This window comes from Heliangelus exortis, chromosome 7 (genome assembly GCF_036169615.1).
Source record: "Heliangelus exortis chromosome 7, bHelExo1.hap1, whole genome shotgun sequence".
NCBI classification, from domain to species: Eukaryota; Metazoa; Chordata; class Aves; order Apodiformes; family Trochilidae; genus Heliangelus; species Heliangelus exortis.
In genome coordinates, this window is record NC_092428.1 from 11100714 (window position 1) to 11117581 (window position 16868).

The following is a 16868-nucleotide window of genomic DNA, read 5'->3' on the forward strand; positions in this document are numbered from 1 at the left end:
TTATCAAAAAGCAAGCTGAACAAATACTAAAAAACTGTTTCAGGGCACAAGCTGACATATGAACACCTCACAGGCTTAAAAACTAGCCTGGTTTTATGCCAGACAAAAAGGTCTGTTTCCCTTCAACTGCTAATCAGAAATGCCAACTATCATGCAAATGAGAAGCAATGCTTTCCACTCTTCAGCACAGAAAACCTGAAGTACTGGGGACAACCTTGCCTTAGAAAGTAACTCAATTTAGATCTACTGAGATCAGTGGGAATTTTTGTATCACCTACTTCAGTGATCTCCTGTCACTGAGCTGGATCAAGGAATTTTTTTTGGAGAATTAAACCAACACATACCCATTAGCATACTCAACCCCACAAGGCTGTTTTCCAGCCAGCGCCCAGCCACTATCCCCTCCTTGAATTTGTTCAGCAGTGAATGGTTGTGGAGAAAGCAGAGAAGTAGCCTGATTCCCAGCACAACTGTGCTAGAGTGCAAGTAATTTTGTGTGAACAGCAGAAACCAGTCTGGCCCCAGTGCCAAAAATGTCTCTTCTTGTTCTCTAAGACAAACACAGAAATAAAAGAGCATGAAATGAGACATGGTGAAAGACAGAAAGGATATTTTATTTTAAATTATTTCTAGGAGATTCAGAAACATGAGTTTCTTTAGAAAGAATCTGATTAAAGATTTAACACAATACAAAATTGCAAAGATTTAATGACAGACTCGTTCACACTGTTCAAACCACTTAATTTCCACTAAATCCAATCTTATATTACTGTTAGGCAAAAAAGCTTATTAACTTGAAACTCTTTCTGAGATTATATATCAATAACTAACCTAAAGGACATGACAGACAAGCTTTCAAACTATAAAATTCAAACTTTTCTTTTAAATTTTGAACTCAAGGTATTTTAACTAGTGAAAATGCAGGTACAGCACCCAGCACTGCCTTTCAGTTACACCAGGTAGAACTATAGTAACTGCATGTTTGTGGTTAGGATAGAGGGGGTGCAAGTAACCCCACATTAGATTGAAATGATTTTCAAAGACAGATGAAATTTCTTCAACCCTTGCATTGCAGAAGAAACAGCAACATCTGAGTTACTCATTTTCTGAAAACATTATACTTTTTTTCACAATGGAGATCAGATGTGTGATCTGCTCTGGTTGCCGTGAATGTCATGTAAATCATTGACAAAAAGGGACTCTACATCCATCCTGCTCTTCTTGTTTTGCTGAAATTCAACTATTATCAGTATGTTTAGTCCTGGTCAGACAAGTAAAGAGGAAATCTAGAACACAGAGTCACTTACTTGTGTCTTATTTTTTTCTACTTACTCAGAGGACAGATGAAGCTTGTCTGAGTGCATTACATCTAGCAGCACCCTCAGTAATTGGTTCCGGAGCCAAATTGTCTTTCCAGATGGTTGACTTAAGACTACAAATACCAGAAAGTAAGAAAGAGTAATGAATAGACAAAGCACATGTTCCACTGCTTTGATGAACATTGCTTGCACCAGATTAACCTAATGGAAGTACTTATATCAGTCTTTTGCACAGTGAAAAGGCAGACTTCAGGCAGAAGAATTCCTGCTACCATCAGAAATGACCAGTGTTTACACTGTCGAAGTCCTCTCTTTAGAATCACTGAGAGATTTTGGTTGCAAAAGACCTTCAGATCATCAAGTCCAAATCTTAACTTAGCACTGCTAGGTCAACCACTAAACCATGTCCCTACAGATCACATCTCCACAACTTTTAAGTACCTCCAAGGATGGCAACTAAACCCCTTCCCTGGGCAGGCTATTCCAGTCCCTGATAATGCTTTAAGTGAAGTATTTTTTGTGTGGTGTGGCTGACACTCTGGAGAGAAGGGATGCCATCCAGAGGGACCTTGAGAGGCTGGAGAGGTGGGCCCATGCCAACCTCCTGAAGTTCAGCAAGACCAATGCAAGGTCCCCATCTGGGTCGGGGCAATCCCAAGCACTGATATAGGCTGAGCAGGGACTGGCTTGAGAGCAGCCCTGAGGAGAAGGACTTTGGAGTGCTGGGGGATGAGAAGTTCAAACATGAGCCATCAGTGTACAGCCCAGAAAGCCAACCAGATCCTTGGCTGCATCAAGAGCAGCATGGCCAGCAGGTCGAGGGAGTACTCCCCACCTGGAGTACTGCATCCAGTTTTGGAGCCCCAGTTACAAGAAAGACATAGATGTGTTGGAGTGTGTCCAGAGAAGGGCCATGGGGATGATCAGAGGGCTGGAGCACCTCTGCTATGAAGACAGACTGAAAGAGTTGGGGTTATTCAGTCTGGAGAGGAGAAGCCTCTGAGGAGACCTTAGTGTAGCCTTCCAGTATCTGAAGGGGCTACAAGAAAGCTGGTGAGGGACTTTTTAGGATGTCAGGTAGTGATAGGGTTAGGGGGAATGGATTCAAACTTGAAGAGGGGAGATTCAGATTAGATGTTAAGAAGTTCTTCATCATGAGGGTGAGGAGACACTGGAACAGGTTGCCCGGAGAGGTGAGCCCCATTCCTGGAAGTTTTTAAGGCCAGGCTGGACAGGGCTCTGAGCAACCTGATCTAGTGAGAGGTGTCCCTGCCCATGGCAGGGGGGTTGGAACTTGATGATCTTAAAGGTCCCTTCCAACCCTGAAAATTCTATGATTCTACATTATTATTTAGAGATGCACCAATCAATAGAGTCTCAACTGAAAATGACAATGAAAGAGCCACATAGGTGGATGTTTCCACACACAAAATCAACGTAAATACACAGATACTTCAGAAGGTGCAGAGCCAGTATTTGCCACCATTATTTGTTACAACTGTAACTGTAGCAAAGTGATCACAGAAAATCCAGGATATGAAATGAAATTTTATTTTTCTGTGTTTGTCTGTGAAATCCTACCTTGTGTAGGCTCTGTACAATGCAGCCAAAGCACTGCTGGATTTTAAGCAGAGAGGGGACAGAAGGGGAACTCCCTTAGCAGGAGGAGGATCTTCCTGTAGGTCAGGTCTTCCAGAATACACAGTGACTGTCCCTTTACTAGTCTTCACATCAGACCTTAAGTTTTCCCCACAATTTCAAGTCACCCAAAGGAAGCCTGTCCCTTTCCAGATGAATTTCCAGATTTGAATTGTGTCTCTTCCTGCCACTGGAGGCAGAATCACTATGTTGCATTTAGGGTTCATCACTTTCCAGAGGAAGCAGGGGAAGTACTTAACTTTCCACATAAACACACCAAATGTAGCTCCTCACCTTCATTGGGCATATCAGCCACACTGTCCAGGCCAATCTGATTTTCATCCACAGAAGAAGGTTTCAGTGTGTAAACAAGGAACAATCCAATCCTTGCAGAGAAAGAGGGAACAAGTTTTACTCAGAAGAAATACATTAATTTAATTACTTTGGGATTATATGCAAATCTCAGTGCTCATTAAGGATGATTGTTAACAATAACCATTGGAAATTCTAATGGCTGCAGAAATTGGGCTTGAAATAGGAATGCAAAGTTCGTAAACTAGGAAGCAAATTAAAGGACAACTATCTAAAAATACAATTGCAAATACAATTAATATCTATTCTACTAGAGAAATAGTTTTCTTTTTTGGCTTTAAAGGTCTACCACCATGGGGAAAGCAATACTGACTTGAGCACTCTGTTCACACAAAAGATTCTGAACTCTCTATGGTATTCTGATATCACTGTTCTCACCCCTTGGTTTTCAAATCCATAGAGGTAAGCAAAGAAACCTCAGCAGCTCCCCAGTGAGGAGGACTGGCAATCTCTTTTCACCTGTAGTTTGGTTTAACACATCACCTGGTTCTAAGGTAGATTAATGTGACTGTGAAAGTGCATGACTTCCTCCTCCACATAAGAAGGGTATTAAGGGACCAAATAGCACTTTTCTGCAGGAACATATGTTCTGCACATCAGTTTCCATCAGATGTGCCAAAAGTCTGGGACCCACAAAAAACCCTGAACCTTTCACTGCTGCTGAGAGCCGGCTTAATAGCCTCTTTGCTCTCCTGGAGTTGGAAGGATAGGGACTGTCTTTATCCACCTGACTATTCACCCATAGGCCTAACAACCAATCAAATTGCCATGGAATAATAAATAATTTTTAAGAAAAATGCTCATTTGTGCTCTTTATCACATTGATGATTTAGCATACTAAATTCACTACTCACACCTGTATGAAAAAAGAATATGCTGACCAATACAAGCCCAGGGTGGAGACATGAATGTAATTCCACAAAGCAGCTGGCAAGCTAAGTTTACATGTTAGCTGACTCAAAAGTAGCTACTTGAGGTGTTCATGCTCTTCAACAGGGCAGAGGGCTGACTGCAAAGACCTGCAACTCAACATGCAACTCTGTTTCTTTTTGACAAAGAGCTTTAAATACAGGTCTTCAGTCTGTAAAGTACATCTTCCTGTAGACAGCATTGTGTGCACCTTACTCAGTTTGTAGGCTAGAGGCTGATGCAACTAGGCTGGCAAGAGCCTGAGATTGGATTGAATTCTGTTTTGAGGGCATGCAAGAGTGTTTTGTCAGTGGGGAACCTGCAGCTGCCAAGGTCTGGCAGCTTCTACCAAAGATGAACTGAGGAAAATTCTTCTGTAGAGCTCTCCACAACACGGGCAGGAGTACAGTTCAACTACAAACTGAGAAAAAGCTATAGACTTGAAGGTTACCTGAGAACATCCCGCGTGTTAAAGTATCCTTGCAACAGATGGGAGAGAATAGTGCAGGCCACAGTGATCCTGGAGTTACTGATGTCAGGGTCATTGAAGAGGAATATGAGCTTGGGTACCATTTGTACCTGGTAGGCAACTGCAGCATTCTGACATCCACCTCTGTAAACAACCACAGGGAATATTTAAAGCTTTTACTGGAAAGCACCAAATTTTCTGAGTTTCAGGCCAAAGGAATCTCAGGTTGCACTGATACTTTGCACCTTTGACTTCTAATATTTCCTTGGCAACTTTTGTCAGCAAGGGAGACCTAAAGACCTCTTTATGTGTTCTCCACCCTTCCCATCTGCCATCTCCCCCTGAAACTGCTGCATTTCAACTGGTTCGAATAAAACAGTATTGAATTTTCAAGAAGTGAGTTGGTAGTAATAAATGCTATTCTTGTAAAACTCAGCAAGTGATACCAGACAGCTCTTCATAGCGATTTCTGATTTACTCAGCCCAGTGCCATGCTATGTCTCTTTAGACACTGGTGTTTAGATATTTAGCTCCGGTGTAGCTGCTGATTAAAAAGGTATAATTATAATAAAACCTTCCTAGGTTGTGTTCTGGTGTTAAATACAACTTCACTTACAATATTTTTATTACTTCATGTTTAATTCAAACATTCAGATTTCCCCTCCCCAGCAGACATTTGAACTTTCATCGTACAGTAATCATTCCATGTGAACCAGGCCAACAGCTTATCCCACAGTCTGGCCCACAGTCATTTCAGGGGCTGATTAAATCACCACCTCCAGCCTTGAAAAAGCAATACAGGAATGATTCACTTTTAAAGTCCAGTGTTTACAAGTAGGATTGGATGCTTTATATCCATCTCACACTTCCCATGTCAAGGTACAGATGAGCTTGTCCTACTGTAGCGCTAAGGCTTGGACAATGGCCCTAAGCCAGAGCTGCCTTGTATGGAAATAGCAAAAGTAATTGAAATTACATCCTTGTACTAATCATTAAAAATATTATTTATAAAAAATAAATTATGTTCTATGAGAGTATGTTAAAGAAATCCTGCCAACCATGCCCTGCATTCTGGCCCAGTCCTGGTCATGGGTGGTCGGGAGATGAACCAGCTGTTTCTGCACAAGGTAATCTGCAAAGTCATCCTGACTTGGTTTTTTTAATATATAAGGTCTAATCCTCTTGCAGCAACTTTGGATGCCCCACCTATGGATATATGCACTGCATAGGATTTTCTCACTTGCTGGGAAGGATTCTCCAAATCCTCACTGCAACCGGGGCTCCCCAGTGACTGTGGATCTGGATGATGGTAACGTATGCAAGTGGTGATTTATCTTTCTTGATCATTATCCTTTTTCTTAAGCAGTAATGACTTGATAAATTACCCTGTATATTTTCTATCTGTCTGCTTTAGGTACTTTGCTCTGTATTTTTCTTTTTGGTAGTATTACTTAGCTATTATGAGTAAAACTTGTCTATTCTTTTCACTCTGGTGTCCAAGTCTCATTACCATCCACAATCAGCAAACACCTGCATGTTTCTGATTTAAATGCTAGCTTGTGTACCTGGAAGACTGCAAGATCTCCACAAGATGTGAAAAAAGAGCAAGGTCAAGATTTTCAGGTGCTTTCATCCAAAGCTGAAAGACAAAGAAAAGCAGAGGTTTTACTGCTCTGCTGATCTGAGCTGACAGTAACCTGTGGCAGAGAAGCAGTTATAAATAATTCAGGGAGGTTAACATTATAAATTCAGTCATTTCTTCAATTACAGTCTGCAGGCACTGGAAAATCCCTGCCAGTGTGAGGAGTTGCAGCTCCTGAGCTAGCCTTGAGGAGCTGTCTGTCCCTCAGGGTCTGCATGAACCCTGGGGCACAGTGGGGAGCCACAGTGACTGAAGACAAGTTATTCCAGGATTTACCACCTCTCCGGGGAAGCCACAGTGTGGAATATACCACCCCATCCCAAATATTGGATTCTAGGAGTTGCTATGAACAAAAACTTCATCTTATAAAGCCATCTTTAATCAGCCAGACCCACAAAGTAAAATCAACACTTTTACCTCAAAGTTGCAGAGAACATACTGGAATACACTATAATTCTTAATGACTGAAGACTCAAAGCCAAGCTCAGCTGTGCCTGCTAGAGAGAACATCAGCTGTAAAATCCTGTTGTTTAACAAATGTGTCTTCCTCTTCAGTAGATAGGCCAGCAACTGAAAAAAAAAGACTTAATGAGTGTCTGCTGATTCTATATCTGTATTTATAAAATAACGTTTCACACTATTATTTAATTCAAGCCAGTTTAATTAATTTGCTTTCGTCACATAGTCATGCATGCATCCATTTTTCACAAGCATCAGGAAGTAAGTGGAGATTTAAGCCTTGGCATTAAATTTTGTGCAGTAAGTGAAAGAGTAAGTTTTTGAAGGAGTTTGACAACTATGTAGCATTGAACAGGAGCAAAGTACGTGACACATTATGTTGAATGGAATTTACAAAAAGTAACATATAAATATAACAATAAATAACCACAGTAGGTTTTCTATACCATTTGCTATGGATGCAATTTTTGTTGCTTGCAAATAGTGCTAGATTAAAAACAAAAATTGTTGACCTCTTCAAATGAAAGAAATTTGCATATTGTTGCTTTTTCATTTACTCTGTCTCTGAATATATAACGGGATACCTGATATAACAAGAAAAATGTTCAGAAAAAAAAACCATTTTGAAAAGATTCAAAGGAATAAACATTCAGTTGAAAATATGTACCAAGGCACAGTTTTGTTAGTTGGCTGTTTGAAAAAAAAACTTCAGACATCCATACAAAGAGCACAAATGCTCCTTTGCAACATGATGATCAGTCACATGGAGAGAACACTATATAGCAAAAAGTCAAAAGGAACAAATCATACACAATCTAAAAATCTGGCATTCATTTACAAGAATAGATTGGGCAAGAAATTTCTAATTATGACAAATATATTAATATGAATCAGGATCAGTTTATGAACAATTCACAGGGGGGGAAAATGGGAAGTTTATAATAAATCATTCCTGATGTTATGAGTCTCTTCAGCAGAGATGATTCCAAATGAGTCTTCTCTGTTCCACAAGACTTTGCTTAGCCTATGCAGTAAATGATACTGAACTGTAATTTCCCACTTGAGCCTTAACATATCCAATATTAGGTATATAGTGCTTAAAATTTGCCCTGGCTGTCCTGAAGCCCTAACACAACCAAGCTCTTCATCTGCATAGCTTTCAGATGTGAAAGATGAATTTAAGATAAGCTTAATTAATAAAATCCAGACTACACTTAGTTATATCAGCAGAATTCCTAATACACAGTGAAGACTGAGCCATGGGAATTCATTATCAGGCCTACATTGAGCCGTCTATAAGTAGGAATTTTGGGTTGGGTGAGAGGGAAGAAATATACCTGCCTGAGAAGTGGTCTCTTCTGTGAGGGATCAAGTGTGTTGGTAAAAGGTGAAGGGTGGGCAACTGACAAGTCTTCTACTCTGGATTTACAAAGTATAGCCTGCTTTCAGTTCTCTTCTCCATTATTAGATCACATCTAACCAATAGACATCTGTCCTCACCTTACCATGAACAGATAAATTGTTGTAGGGGTTCCCAGATACTGCAGTCACAGGATTTAGAGCACTATCCTATATGTCTCTCTCAAAGATCTCAAAGTTCCAGCTCTAAGTTCTAACAGCCAGCATACACTTTGTTCATTGCCATTGATAGGTTATGGGAAAAGGTTCTGCGAGAGAATCATCTACCTGATATCCATGAATGTGCCTCATCAATTTGTCACTCATGGGGCTACTTTTCAGGATGGAGTTCAGGACTTTGACAGCTGCATACATGGTGTGGTCGTCATGGGCCATAGCAATGAGACTCAGAAGAATGGAAGGACCTCCAATGAAATTCAGGCTTGTAGCTGCTGGAGAGGACTGGAACACTCTTACCCCTAGGAAATTGCAAGGTTACTCTACCAGGAAATTACATATGCTAAATCTGTTATGGGATAGAGAAAAAAAAAATGAAACATTAAGGCACAGTGCATTTACCATGTTGTCCCACAGCTATGGACCCAATCGTCCGCAAAGAGCCTGAGAGGTGTCCAGCAATATTCTTAGCCAGGAATATTGGAGTTGAACTGTCACGAGAGTTAATCCCAACCTAAAACAGATAAAAAAAGATTGATCCTAGGGAAAACCATGGTAGCACTGTGAAGGCAAAAGATAATAAGCAGATGCTCTAATGCTTTAGATTATTTTATTACTTTTATACTGTGAGAACCATTTATTTTTCCTTCAAAGCTGATTGTTAGGAAAAATAATCACCCACTTAAAATATAAAAACTTAAAATATACTCACTTAAAATATAAACTCACTTAAAATATACTTAAAATATACCACAAAATCATTAATTGACATATCAGTGCACCTGACATTGACAAGAATGCTAGAATAACATGTGAAAGGTCATTAGGAAGGTATTAAGAAATTGCAAACAATTAATCTTTAGACCTGAAAAATATGGCTTCTGGTTTTGTTTCAAGAAATCATGGAATCACAGATTTATCAGAGTTGGAAGGGACCTTTAAGAAACATCTAGTCCAACTCTCCCACTAAAGCAGGATCACCCAGAGCACACCACACAGGACTGCATCCAGGTGGGTTTTTCGTATCTTCAGACTCCACAACCTCCCTGGGCAGTCTGTTCCAGTGCCTTGTCACCCTCACAGTAAACAAAATTTTTCTTATGTTTAAATGGAACTTCCTATGTTCCAGCTTGTGCCCATTGCCCCTTGTGCTGTCACTGGGAACTACAGAGAAGAGTCCAGCTTCATCTTCCTTGGATCCACCCTCTAGGTACTTGTAGACATTAACAAGGTCTCCCCTCAGCATTCTCTTGTCCAGGCTAAAGAGTCTCAACTCTCTCAGCCCTTCCTCATAAGAGAGATGCTTTAATCCACCAATCATCTTTGTCATCCTCTGCTGGACTCTCCCCAGCAGTTCTCTGTCTCTCTTGAACTGGGGAGCCATGAACTGGATGCAGTAGGAGGCATGGTAGAGGGGCAGAATGACCCCCCTCAACCTACTGACCACACTCTTCTTTTTGTAGCCCAGGATCCTGTTGGCCTTCCTGGCAACAAGGGCACACTGCTGGCTCATGGATAAATGGAGGTTATTAATATTGTGTTCACACTGTCAAATCTGTTCCTATCTACAGATGAAATCAAAAGCACAAATAAAATGGAGTCAAGGAATGGGGAGAGAAGCTGGAACTAAAGCAAAAATCACAATCTTTCCTCTAGGAAATCAATCAGAAAAAAGAAAAAATGTGTTTAAGACAAATGAGGGAAATCTGTGACCTCTTTGGCAATCAGCCGGCCATCCACTTCATTGTAGGAGCTCTTTATGTCTTGGACAGTAGTGAAAGATGAGCATTTGGCATTGATTCCAAAAGAAATCTTCTCTTCTGACACCAGAAGTGTAGGATTATCACCACTGTACTGGTCCTCACCTAAAACAAGAATACAAATCTCTGAAGGAACTTTGCATGCTCAGCATGTGAGACAGGATAGAGACAGCTGAAAAATAGCTGGAGAAAGCCAATCTTTAAACAGGAATTTGATTTTGTATTAACTATAAGAATTCATCATCTTTCATGTTACTAGGAGCTTTCTCACGGGTACTAGAAGCAAGGATTCATGTGAAAGAAAAAACAGAGAGGCAAAAGTTCAGAGCTGCCATCTCACAGCATATGGGAAGCTTCTAAAAATTGTCAGTCATCAGTTCAACAATTATATGAAATTCTCACATGTTTTTCTCTAAAGAATTACCTGTTCCTGCTCACACTTGAAAATCTCTATATCCCTTCTTACAAAAAGTCTTGTAGTTTTGACAATTTTATTGACTGGGAAAATCTTTTATGCTGGTGACATAGTCCTTACAGGAAAAAATAATTAGCATATACTCGGAGTGAAGATTAATAAAATGGAAATGTCACCTATTTCCTTTCCAGTAGGACACAAACTTATGGTCCAGCCTCCACATAGCTGATGTTGGTTAGTGAGAAGGAATGAGCTACTGGTAAGATAGGACAAAACAGTGATGAGAGAATTCAAAACCTTAATATTAGGGGATTTTGTGCTGAAACTTTTTTAAAGTGGAAATTTCCAATAGGAAAGTTTCATTGTGTCTTTTTAATGGAATATAGAGATGTTAGGTATCACTTCCCTTTCCTGCCCCCTGTCCTTATTTTTATCTCCCCAAAAGAGAAGAAGGAAGAGAGTAAGAAAGGTAATTTCACAATGATGAAATCACAACTTACATCTCTGGGGTGAGATAGCCACAATTCATGATTAGTGCTAAAGTTCTACTGGGAAGACTAGCGGGCACAGGAGAGCAAGAACCTCAGACTCAACAACTCAAAAAAATCAAATTCTTCTGACTTCTAATGGAATTATTTTTATTTTTATTTTATATTTAAATATAAAAATATTTATTCTTATTTTATTTTATTGTTTATATTTTATTTTTAATTTTTATTTATTATTAAATAAATTTAAATTTATTTTATTTTATATATCTTATTTTATTTTTATATTTATTTTATTTTAGGACTTCATTTTAATACAATTACTCTTTCAACAAGTCCACCCCATGATTGACTTTTGGTGGCTTTTTGGTGTCTAGGTAGACAACATTCTGAAGGAGTACTTTCAGCCAGTCTTTTCACTTTGCTTTAAGCTGAAGCATCACCAGGTGGGATTATTCTATTCTTTTCAAATGGGAGATGATCATTCCGTTTCATCTCAAGCTCCAGTACAGAGGTATACTTGTTGAACAAAGAGAAATCAATAACTTAATTGTTTTTTGAAGATAACAGTATAATATAGTTAAAACACTCCATTAAATGAAATTTAACTTATTCCCATACCTCTGTCTGCCCCGTGCATTCTCCTGCTTTGCAGACATCCACAATTGAAGCCAGTGTTTTTCGTTGCACCATAAATGCAGAATATCTCAATTACAAAGCTGCTGATTTCATGTTGTGCAATGGAAACTACAGTCTTGCATCTCCTTAAGGACAAGTTATGGCTCTTTACCCTCCAGCTCTCTTTGCTGCAGGATTCCCACCTTTTACTTCTGCCAGATTTACATTATGGTACAAGATCTGCTTGGTATCTTACTACAATATTGGACAACACTGACTAAGGTAGAGTCCCAGGCTTTCAGAGTGAGCTCTGGGCACAGCTGGAATACTAACAGCGGATCAAAAGAATAGAAGGAGCATTTCCCTGGCACACAAATGGTGGTGGATATGACAATTACCACATACCTTGAAGCTGTATAGCTTGGAAATTGCTACAGTACTGTGGACCAAGCTTATTAATCACCTCCACAGTTTCCACTGAGATGGCTTCTTCAAATAAATATGTAGGGCCAAGGCGCCAAGTCAAGGAGGACTTCTGTTTCCAAATTCGAGGAGTGGCTATGTACCCATAAACATCAATAAAGGAAGAAGTTTCCATGGAAGTGCAGCTACCTGGAAAGGGCTGGATATACAGGATCTGCAAGAGAAGAATTCATTGAAGTGAATCAATAAATTTGGTGTGCCTTAAAGTCTTGTTCTTGAAAGGTTTGGCCTGCAGACTCCTTACTCAATGAACTTTGACACCTGTGCAATATAATTATCAAGACCTGTTTAGAAATTATGACACTTTCAGAAGTGTCATAAGTATAAACATTTTGGGAAGCTCAAGCCTACTTTTTGATCAAAAACCAGTGAAAATAATTTCAAGTGTTGACAAAGAAAACCCCTAACTCGATTCCAGGCTTAGTTTTCCTTTTCTTTACTTCCTAAAACTGTGACTTTCAACACACTAAGCTAAGTTACAGATTATACCTTGTACTGAGCCATTAGAGAATAAGCAGTTTTTGAAGAGTGCAGTCTCTATGTGCATCAATTACTTTCAGGGAAAGCAACAAAGTTTACGAAATTGGGTCATTTATTTATGGCATCAAAATAAGCATTCAGTCTCCTTAACTGAGTCTATTATTTTACTTAAATGTGGGCAGCTCTAGTAGGAAGCAATTTTGAAAGCAGAATCTTTGGTAAGGAGAAACTATTTTATACTTCTGGCCTTAGTAGTGCCTTTTTGAATTTGCTTTCAGATTAGAGACTTAGCATATGATGGTCTCTGACTGGTGAGCTGTAGAAGACAGGACTGGTGAATACCAGGAGGCAAGACTTCATGCTGGAGTGAACAATATTAGGCTCGATGTGATGCAGTAGCCCCCTGCCACCCACCACAGCTCCACCACTCAAAAATTGTTGGTATTGTGAACAACCTTTGTGCAATTCTAATTTCTTACACAATCTTTCCTGCATGGTACACATCAAGATGAAGACTTGAATCATGTTAGAGACCTCAGTACTAACATCTTTTGTTGACTAAGGGCTTGTTTTATTTATTATGAGCTGTTTCACTGTATGTTAAACACATTTGCTGAGAATTCTTTAATCAATTGCAATGATTAGGCTTAGTTTCATTGATGATTTTCAGTCTCATTTGAAGGCAAATTAAACTAAATTCTCATACTTGCAGCGGATATAGGTCCCAAAGGCATTTAGGAGACAGCTAATTTTTCTCCAGTACAGGAAAGAAGATCTTTGGAATTAAACAGGTTGCTTTTACATGGGAAGTTCAAAACACAGAAGTTATCTCTGCATGCATCTAGATTGATTTGAAATGGGCAGCAAGAAGGAAGACACTAAGCTTACAAGTTTCAATTAATAAAAGGAGTCTATTCAAAAATGAAACAAAAATAAACAAAAAACCATGATCCCAAACAGAGCTGCAATAGAAACAGGATGCATTTTCAACATTGATAGCCTGGAGCATTCAAAAGCCAAAATCTAATCTCAGAAATAATTTCACATTAGCTTCAAAACCAGCAGCATGATGATCATATAAATGAGGGGCTCTTCCCATTTACCCTGTAGGCTGCAAACCCTTCAGGTACATTTGGATTGCTTTATCACATTATCTCATTCAGCCTGAGAAATTCAGCATTTGAGAACTGACTCCTATGCAACAAGAAGATCACAGGAAATTGTAAATTAGGGAATTACTAGATACACTAACATTTGCAATGGAATTATAAGTTGATAACACAAAAATTGAAAAATTTGCCCTGATTGAAACATTTCTTTAATTTTTATTAACTTAAAAAAATTATTATTTTAATTCACGAGCTATCTCACACACTGAACAAAAATCCTGTTTTTGAATACTTAGAGAACCAGTGGGAAAAAGAACACTGACTCATTAGCTGACTGTTCAATGGCTGTACCAGGAAGAGAAGAGCTTGAAAAAAGCCAATGTAAGATGTTTTAGAAAATTCCATCCATCTTTGGACTCTTGCAAAGAGCTGGCCAGTCACATCTTATTTCTCTGTGACTTTTCCCCTTTTCTGGGCCCTCCTTAAAAAATGGAATCTCACTACACAACTCATTACCTTTGCAAATTTTAGCATAAATTCAAAGCACCTTCAGTTTAGGGTTCACTGGTCATAACTTCATGTGATGTACTTTTTATGGCTGACAACCTCTCAAAATCTTGAGTGTAAACTGAGAGATCCTCAAAATCACTAGTCAGTTCATAAAATTTTGGTCTATGGGTACAACTGCATTCCATCACCATAACTATGAGCTACCAGAAAACCAGGTAACCCCAACTCTCAGATGAGTGTAACCACCTAAAATTGCTTTCATTATCTGAATGCCAGGATGGACAGGAGGGTGGGGAGGGAAACCAGTGTCAGTATAAGCAGATAATATGCTTCTGAAAAGATGCACAAATACACCCTAGTTTGTGTGGATTTCTGATTTCATTCATGCACAGCACAGAGTGATGTTATGGACGCAAATCACCACCTTTGCATCTCTTAGCCTAATACTGAAACTTCACAGTACGTGCATGGGGGAAGAAAAAGAAAAGTAATGAAAGGTAACTGCCAGGCACAAGATCTATGTAGAGAGCCTTTACCTTTGCAGAGCCAAGCATCTGACCATTTATATAAGCTGACACAATGCAGTTCTTCTTTTCTTCCTTAGCAACTGTCACTGTGAGATGGTGCCACTGGCCAGTGACTAGACACTTGCCACAGCCAAACTGGACTTGCCTTGGAAATAAGGAGGGATTGAGGATCTCACCCTCAGGTTCCATGATGTCTGTAACAACAAAACCAGAAGGCAGTCAACAGAAAGTCTCTCATCTTCTTCTGCTCTAGAACACAACTATCAGATGTGACACAAATACATCACTCTGGGTATAGAACGATTTGTGCTATTCTGTTCAATGTCATTGAAATATTCCCCAAAGATCTCTTACCAGGACCTGAGACTTACACAGCTCTTAAGATCCCTCAGTATACCATGTGCCATACTCCAAAATAACACCTGCTAGCTGCCCCAATGCTGCAAAACTAGGCTAGACTAGGACAAAGCAAACATGTTCTTTAGCACCACTCAGGATATTCACTGAGTTATCTGACAAAGAAAAAAATTCCTAGCAAATTCATGAAGTGATAAAACTCTACATTAATTTTTATGAAAAGAGCCGAGCAGGGATTTTTAACATCATCTAAGAGAATTAGAGCACTCACAGGATGCCAGCTATGCATGAAAAATCCCAGTTACTAGTCCCATTTCATTTCTAACTTCCCCTGCAATGTTCAATCACATTCATATTTGAAGTACCTACTGTTCTCAGTAAAGAGAAGGAGATAATGGTCAGCAAGGAAAAAAACATTGGTTGGCTGGGATGATAAAAAAAAAACAATCTAAAAGTGAGGAAAGTAAAAGAGCTGTCTGATTTGGAAGCTAGATCACTCCCAGACTCCTCCTTGTTCTCCTCACTTGCCTAAACACACCAAGCAGGGAGCAGCTGGTTCAAGTCCAGTCCACACAACTGCACACAACCATATTACTGACATTCAAAAGTTTTCTTTAGCATAATTCTAAATTTTATCAAATATTGCATTGTCATAAAATAATTCTTAATGCCCACAGCAAACATAAACCTGAAGAGACCAAGAATTACAATCACAACAGGCTGCCAAAAGAAAATCAAAGAGATAAAAAGCCTCCATGTCCTGGGAACTTATTAGACGAAATTTGTTAGTGATAAAATCCAGATATTCAGAGGAAAGAGCAGTGCATCTTGACAGAGAAGAGTCTTACCGAGTGGCTGAAATTCTACTTCTTCTGTGGAAATGACCAAAGAACAGTCCTGTGGTAGGAAGCTTACTGAAAAGCAAATAAATTCTTGCTCTGTTCTTGACATGTGCCTCACAATTGTGAGGAAGCGGAGTGGGTGACTGTTGTGCACCAAACCAAACTTGCTAACCAGAAACCAGCAGGAGAGAGTCAGACCATTCAAAGGAGGGAAGATTCTGGTGCCTGTTGGCAGGAAACAAAGGATCAGTAAGGAACTTGATTTCCCTGTGCAGATGTTAACACACTGCTTTCTGTTTCATTTGTAGTACAAACCCTGCAGAACCAACACTAGAATAAGAGGCTTAATTTCTGTTAGATTTCACTGCCTGTCTTCAATATCATACAGACTGCATATAAGAGTGTGTGCACATGTATAAATGACCTAAAATTGACTGATGAGAAGTGACCACTGGACCTCCATGCCATGGAGCTTATCAGTTCAGAATCACTGAACCAGAAACAAGTTTTCTTAAATTTAACAAAACTGAAGAGGCAAAAGTTCACCCCTCAGAGGATTTTTTTCTACAGAGGAATCCCATTTCATGTCAAGTGACAGTTCCTTTTCCTTCCACGGGATACTACCCTAAAATCTGGTGGCTCTTACTTAAGACTGTTTTCTTAACAGCTCACTTTAAATTCATATTGTTAATGCCAATGCTAATTCACCGCATCATAAAGCTGCATCTGATATTGTATTTTGTAGAGCAGTAAGAGTTATACAGCTTATACATTTATACAGCTGGACTGGGGCACAAAGATGGAAATGTTTTGAAACACACAGCTTATTTGCCACCATTTTTTACAAATGTTGAATATTTTTAGTAGGTCTGAAAATTCAGTGCTTTCAGGAAAAT

General features: G+C 39.3%; 1 protein-coding gene across 4 annotated transcripts in view; it reads right to left on the reverse strand.

Moving 5' to 3' along the window:
- Positions 1 to 16868, reverse strand: part of WDFY4 (WDFY family member 4) — a 133828-nt gene that overhangs the window by 84551 nt on the left and 32409 nt on the right. For all 4 annotated transcript variants that reach the window (XR_011726795.1, XM_071748783.1, XM_071748782.1 and 1 more), the window contains exons 19-30: positions 15979 to 16197; positions 14783 to 14967; positions 12070 to 12301; positions 10097 to 10248; positions 8786 to 8897; positions 8495 to 8685; positions 6767 to 6919; positions 6273 to 6346; positions 4690 to 4851; positions 3252 to 3343; positions 1333 to 1432; positions 345 to 550 (exon numbers count right to left, since the gene is read on the reverse strand). Coding sequence is in view for 3 of the 4 variants with exons in the window: in XM_071748783.1 (XP_071604884.1) it covers positions 345 to 550; positions 1333 to 1432; positions 3252 to 3343; positions 4690 to 4851; positions 6273 to 6346; positions 6767 to 6919; positions 8495 to 8685; positions 8786 to 8897; positions 10097 to 10248; positions 12070 to 12301; positions 14783 to 14967; positions 15979 to 16197 (1878 nt within the window). In the remaining variant the exon portion in view is untranslated. The remainder of the gene's footprint in view (positions 1 to 344; positions 551 to 1332; positions 1433 to 3251; positions 3344 to 4689; positions 4852 to 6272; positions 6347 to 6766; positions 6920 to 8494; positions 8686 to 8785; positions 8898 to 10096; positions 10249 to 12069; positions 12302 to 14782; positions 14968 to 15978; positions 16198 to 16868) is intronic.